Genomic DNA, 6,510 nt, shown 5'->3' with positions numbered 1-6,510 from the left:
GCCGAGGCGGGCTGTGCCCTCGGCCCCTTTCCCTCGGCAGCCACACGAGGGAGAAGATGAAGGGAGCGCGTTTTGGCAGGGACGGGCACCGATGTCGGTCCCAGAGCTGCGGCCCGGAGCTCCCGGAGCTTTCCACCGCTAATCCCCGGAGAGTCACAGCAGGGCTCAGGCTGGAAGGGACCACCGTGGGTCATCCCGTCCCACCTCCCTGCTCAATCAGGGTCATCGCAGAGCACATGGCACGGCAATGCATCCAGGCGATTCTGGAATATCTCCATAAAGGGAGACTTCACACCTTCTCTGGGCAATCTGTTTCAGTGCATAGTCACCGCACAGTAAAGAAGTTCTTCCCCCTGTCCAGGTGGAACTTCTTGTGCATCAGTTTCTGCCCGTTGCCTCTTGTCCTATTGCCTGGTACCACAGGGCAGAGCCTGCCTTTATCCTCTTAGCACCTCCCTTTAGGTATTTGTGCACATTAAGGAGGTCCCCTCTCAGTCCTCTCTTCCCAGGGCTGAACAGACCCTTCTCGGTAGGAGACGCTCCAGGCCCCCAGCCACGCCCGCTGCCCCGCCCGGCCCGGCAGCCGCCGGTGACCTGCGGCAGCGACTACACGTCCCGGCGGCCCGCGGGCCGGGGATGCTCCCGGGGCGGCCCTTCCGCTGCCGGGCGGCTCCATCCCGGCTTTCCGGTGCCTGCCCGAGCGGAGCGGAGCCGGGCCCCGGCGGTGGCGGTGGCGGCGCTGGAGCCGGAGGCCGAGGCGGAGGCGTGCGGGGCCGGGCAGAGCCCTGCGGCCGGTGCCATGAGGGCCGAGCCGCCCGCCTGGGCCCCGGGGCCGGCGCAGGCGGCCGCGCTGCTGGAGGAGGCGGCGGACCTGCTGGTGCTGCACCGCGACTTCGCCGCCGCCCTGGAGCGCTGCGAGGCGGGCTGCGACAGCCTGGGCCCCGTTCCCGGCCCCGTTCCCGGCCCCGGCCCCGTTCCCGGCCAGGAGAGGTGCGGGCCCAGCCCCGTTCCCGGCCCCGTTCCCGGCCAGGAGAGGTGCGGGCCCGGCCCCGTTCCCGGCCCCGTTCCCGGCCAGGAGAGGTGCGGGCCCGGCCCCGTTCCCGGCCCCGGCCCCGTTCCCGGCCAGGAGAGGTGCGGGCCCGGCGGCTCGTTCGGAGCGGATGGGGGGTTGCTGAGAAGCTGCTCGGTGCCGCATCAGCGCCGGGCTGGCTTCCACCTTCAGGCCACGCCTGCACTGCTTTGGGGTTTCTTTTTGCGCTTTTGTCGATACGAACGTGTTTCATCTGTGCGTTTTCTGAGGGAAGTGCGGCGTGCCCAGGAGCCTTCCCTTCATTCTCTCAGAGACAGAGTCACAGTGAATATCCTCGGAGGTCGAATTGGCCTTTTTGTAGGGGGCAAGTAGAGAGGAAAGAGGGGAAGCAGAGAACTGTGCGGTACCAGGGCTGCACTGAAGCTCACTGCAAGGGATGCAAGGGGAAATATGGTTGTAAGAAGCGCTTATTTAGCTTGTCTGTTCCTTACCAGTTTTGCAGAAGTGAAATGCTCCCTTTGTGTTGTGGGGATTCAGGCGCTGGCCGAGATGAACCGGTGGAGAGAAGTTCTGTCTTGGGTCCTACAGTACTACCATGTCCCTGAACATCTGCCTCCAAAAGTTCTGGAGTTGTGGTGAGTTTCTGTCTGTTGCTGTCGGATATACACACGGGGCTCGTGTTAGGTTTAATTGCAGGCCAGGCTTGGGTACTATGTGATATTTTTGTTATAAACAAAAATTTGTCCAGCCAAATGAAAATGAAAAATAAAATAATTATTTTGTAATCAAATTCTATCTAGCCAGCCACAAGGAAAGAACAGTGCTGAGCCCGGGGTCGGCCCTGGGTGTGCAACAAGAAGTCAGCCTCAGCAGAGGTTTTCCTCTATGCCCACACATTTCCATCCTGGCATAGGGAAAATTCTGCCTGAGGCCAAGATTTCAGCAGTCAGTCTTTTCTTCTATTCAGAGTCTATAGGTTAATAAGATTTTCTTTTTTGGTGATGAAGAAGAACAAGATTTCGGCAGTCAGTCTTTTCTTCTATTCAGAGTCTATAGGTTAATAAGATTTTATTTTTTGGTGATGAAGAAGAACAATTCAGTGTCCGGGAGTTGTTGAATCCCTTGATGAAGTTTACAGGGAATTGGGTCCCCGTATCTCTCCACACATGGCCCATCTCCTGGCCGAGTCATGTCCTTGTCCTTTTACGTGTAAATCAGGTTCTAATATACACCAGGTCTCACCTGTAAGGGTGGGGGGGACTCTTAATACAAACGTGTATACTCCAGCAAATATTCAATATCACATGTATCGTACTAGAAATGGCGCGAATTATATCTATTACACATAATATTTTCACTTTTTGTGGTGTGAATGAGATCTGGGACAGGCCTTTTCTCTGTGTGCTGGAGCATGCCTGCAAGGTTGCTTCATGGTGACCAAGTCTAAAAGGGGTGATGCTGAGAGAGTAACATCAATAGCCACACCTGTTTTCTGCCTCAGAATTCTCTCTGTGTTTTGATCTTGACCCTGACTGAACCTCATGAGAGCTGCTCGTGGGTAGTAGGTGTCAGTGATGTCAGCTTCCACAAAGACTCAGGATTTTCTCATACTTCTCCCTTGCATCTCAGTCTCCTGCTGTACAGCAAAGTGGGAGAGCCGCAGGTGATGCTGGAGGTGGGCAGCAGCTGGCTGAGAGCCCAGGGCAATGAGAGGCTCCCCGAGTTCGGGTCGCTGCTGGAGCTGTACCTGGCGCAGGTGCTGCTGCCCCTGGGGCGCTTTGAGGGCGCGGAGGAGCTGGTGCGGGGCTGTGCCGTGTTCGACAGCGAGCAGCAGCTGGAATTCCTCGGCACCATCGGCGAGAGCCGCTGCCGCTGGACTCAGCGGGAAGAGACACGCTCGGCTGCTGAGGAGCAGCAAGACCCAGCCACAGAAACTCTTCTAGGTGGGCTTTCCCTCTGTTTTTGTGCTCCTTTTTTACAGTTTCATTTCAAGCTGGTCCCTTACTGGCAAAGGGTAGCAAGTATTAGCTTCATATTAAGAATATTGCCATGATAAATAGGCCATGAGGAAGTTCCATTGTGTATCACAGCAGGAAATAAAAGACTTAGTGATACCTTTGCTGAGAATTTCAAAGCATATTTAGTCTCTGCCAACATCAGAAGATGACAATTAATGCCCAGGATTGAAAACACTGTGGAGGTTTTGGTTTGTTTTTTTTTTTTTTTTTAAGTAAAAAAAGCTACCTGGCAATACTTTAAGGATGTGTTTTGTTGGCTCCATGTACAGTTTGCTTCATTTCCATTTATAGTTGAGTCCAAGGAGAACAATGCCGGTCTAACATTTAAAGTACTGCTTCTTCTCCAGAGCTGTAAATCATTTGCTGTTTTCTCCCAGGACAGAAGCTGGCACTACCATGGTATAAGATCATATTGTAGTAGAGTAGATGCCTAAAAAAGAAGTATAATGAAGTTTATTACAGAATTGTACTCTTTCTCTGTTGTATAAAAAACCAAACCAAACCCAACCCAACCCAACTCTCATGCAATCAGACTTCCAGTATCGTAGTTTCTTACTGGCTATATCTGTGTGATTACTTTTTAAACTTTACTTTGCCCTAACAGCCTTTCTATTCTTATTTTCCAGGAGTGCTGTCCCAAAAGCTCCTGACCATGTTGACATTACTACGTAGAGCACTGAGGTCCATGTCAAACCACTTCTATTTACTTCCTTACAAGAAGATGCTCTTGGCTACTTTTTTGCTGTACCTGGTGGTGGTGAGATTAGACCCAGGTACAGGATTAAGTTTTCCAATGTTTAAATTTCCATTATGGTTATGGAGAAGAAATGAGTTGCTTTTAATAAATCTGATCTGTGTAAATGTCTCAGGGAGACAAAAAATCTGGGTGACTAGGAACTTAATGTGTTTAATGAAGTGCTGAAGTGCATGTAGAAAGAAGCTCCACAAATGCCAGTTTTCTGCAAACTCTTTCCAGCAGCCAAGGTACAGACTGTGAGAGGCAGGCAGAGCTGTCCTAGACTCAGCCTTTTCCTCATTAAAGGAAGGAAGAGAACTAGGTTTTTATTAATTCTAGTTGGGGGTAGTTCTTTCTTAATATGTTTAGTGTATGCTAGTTTTATCTAGTTAATTTTGCTAAGTTGGTTTTACCTTTTTGTTCTGCTTTGCAGCTTCTCCCACATCACTGCCATTCATTTACAAACTGGTCCAGCTCTTCCGACAGGCTTGGGCAGCTGTGCTTTCTCCAATCCATAGGCCTCCAATTCGAGACTAAGTGTCTTCCTCCCCTAAAAGTGTCACCTTGGCTTGGGCATGTTACCAGGCTCTTCAGGGGCTGTTCAAATCTGAGATGTGGACTCCTGGAATTTCTTCAGACAGGGAATGGTGGTGTCTGAATTTCGAAGCCACAGCAAGTGTTCCTGACATTTTGCTTGGTCCTGTCCAACACTAGGGTACAGCCACTCTGTCCATACTACAACTGAATAAGAATCCTCCTTTTCAAACACTTTGCTTTGGATGTGTCTCTTGAGTGAGGGTTGTGTAGCCAGTTATGAACTATGGAAGAAGTTCTTATCCTTGCAAACGCTGAGCAAGTGTTCTCTGAGCAAGTGCAATTCCTGCAATTCCCTAATCACACCAGTGATTAGGGGAATATTCTGTTTTCCCTGAAGACATCTGAAAAGCCCAGTTCCTGCAGCATGGGATTTAGGACAAGCACATGAAAGAAAAACACTGGAGAAATGAAAGCCTATTGCATTTTGAAAGCCATGTTTTTTCTCTTGTGACTGATGCCTCTTTGGACAGGCACACTGGATTTTAGTCATATTTAAGCCAGAAAGATGAGGAGTTGGGCCAAAAAGACTGTTGTGTTGTATCTACACTTCTTAAATGCAAATTACAGCACTCAGTGCTTGTCTGATGCATAGTCATTCCTAGAAGCACTTGTTGGTGGTGGTAAGGAAATAAGTTTATTTTTTTAAATTATATTCTATGTTATTGTCTAGTTGAACAACTGAAGTTGTGGCTTTGTTTTGCTCTTTCCCTACCTCTTGCTTTGTTTATGTAGATGTCAAAAAGTCTCTCTGTATATCTAGAATTGCTCCCCAAGCCTCAGTATCTCAAGTTCTGGGTTAGATGGGAGTCATTTAGCAATGCTCTGTCATTCAGAACAAAAGTTTATTTTTCATAGAAAGAGATACTTCTCTGACATCACAAGACCATCCCGAGATCATTGGTAAGAAAATTGTGCACCTGCAGGTCAGTCACCAGACAGCTTCATTTCTGACCACTTGGGGCAGAAATTGGAGGTTTGGGGTGGAATATTAATTTCTCCATTCATCCATCTATCATCAGCTGACAAAAGGTAAATTCCAAGGAGGGGACACTGATCTAAAAAAATACTGCTTTTAAACTGTTGTGTGCTGGAGGGGAAAAGTTAAAGGCAAGAAGCCTGGGACAAATTTACCTCTGTCATCCCAGCACCTGTGCCAAAATGGTGCAAACTCAGTGATGTCAGCCCAAACTACAAAATGTTGTCAGAGCAGCCTTTTTGGTGAGATCTGTTCCTTTGCTCCCTCCTGGGGCACTTAGCAAACTGTCTCTACTTCACTACTAAAAACAGTTGTCTGTTTCATCTTAATTATCCCAAAAAGAGCTACACCCCAGCATTATTGTCAGACAAACTCAGGTTATTCGTGAGTGTAATAATAACCTTTCCTAGTTGTCTCAAGAGATTTTAAAACCCAAACCAATCCCATATACATGCCTCCCCAAAGTTTTTGTCTCTACACCAGGTTAAGTAGCACATATTTCCATATAAAAAAGTAATTTCTGATACACTCTGCACACACAGGGAAGAGCAGCCTTTGATACTGCTTTGGTATTGATATTTCAGTTTATTACTGAAACCAACATTTGATGTGAAATCAGATAGAATGAAACACAGAAGCTCTGTCTGGAGATGAGCTCTTCCAAGAAATGACCAGGATCAGTCCTCTGCCCCCTTGCTTTGCAAGGCCTCTGGTTAAATCCTTTATAAGCCAGTAATGAAATGGCAAACTTCACTCTGAAGTCAGGCCAAATTCTTATCAAAGTGACTGTTAGGTAATGAACACTTTTTGCTGTAATCTTCTGGCATCATTTTTAGTTGGATGGCAGAGATGCTGTTTTGGAGGTTGGTTTGGACCAATGGTTTCAGCAGGCCATACATTTTAGGATGCTGTTAAGTGTCCTTTACTAGGACTTTTAACATTCAACTTTAAGTGTAGGTTGGTAACCTTGAATTTATTGGAGTACTACTGATTTAGAATTTATATTGTTTTTAATTCATCATGAGAAAGCAAGAAGGCAGAAATAAGCTATCAGGGTTTTTTTGCAATTAATACTGAAACTGCAGTATCTAATTTTTATAATAAAGTGACTACTGATTTACCTCTGTAGAGTTGCTTGTTTGTGCTGTGATTT

At 47.9% G+C, this 6,510-nt stretch overlaps 1 protein-coding gene across 2 annotated transcripts; it reads left to right on the top strand.

Annotated features, from left to right (window-relative positions):
• The first annotated feature begins 603 nt into the window (after window positions 1-603).
• On the top strand, window positions 604-6,485 carry PEX26 (peroxisomal biogenesis factor 26). 2 transcript variants are annotated; one of them, XM_072923830.1, is made up of 6 exons: window positions 604-990; window positions 1,081-1,131; window positions 1,525-1,665; window positions 2,660-2,973; window positions 3,675-3,821; window positions 4,218-6,485. In XM_072923830.1, exons 1-6 carry the CDS (start codon window positions 800-802, stop codon window positions 4,319-4,321), a joined length of 948 nt encoding a protein of 315 aa, XP_072779931.1. In that variant the 5' UTR covers window positions 604-799; the 3' UTR covers window positions 4,322-6,485. The 2 variants fall into 2 exon arrangements, with proteins under 2 accessions (XP_072779931.1, XP_041569642.2); XM_041713708.2 differs by lacking the exon at window positions 1,081-1,131 and having other exon boundaries at window positions 607-990.
• The last annotated feature ends 25 nt before the right edge of the window (window positions 6,486-6,510 follow it).

Source organism: Taeniopygia guttata, chromosome 1A, assembly GCF_048771995.1.
Source record: "Taeniopygia guttata chromosome 1A, bTaeGut7.mat, whole genome shotgun sequence".
Taxonomy (NCBI): Eukaryota; Metazoa; Chordata; class Aves; order Passeriformes; family Estrildidae; genus Taeniopygia; species Taeniopygia guttata.
This window is presented reverse-complemented; position numbering and strand designations above follow the sequence as displayed.

Coding starts and splice junctions, on each gene's coding strand:
- PEX26 (XM_072923830.1), top strand. CDS start 800: ATGAGGGCCGAGCCGCCCGCCTGGGCCCCGGGGCCGGCGCAGGCGGCC. Junction 991..1,080: donor CCCGTTCCCGGCCAGGAGAG/GTGCGGGCCCAG, acceptor CGGCCAGGAGAG/GTGCGGGCCCGGCCCCGTTC. Junction 2,974..3,674: donor AGCCACAGAAACTCTTCTAG/GTGGGCTTTCCC, acceptor CTTATTTTCCAG/GAGTGCTGTCCCAAAAGCTC.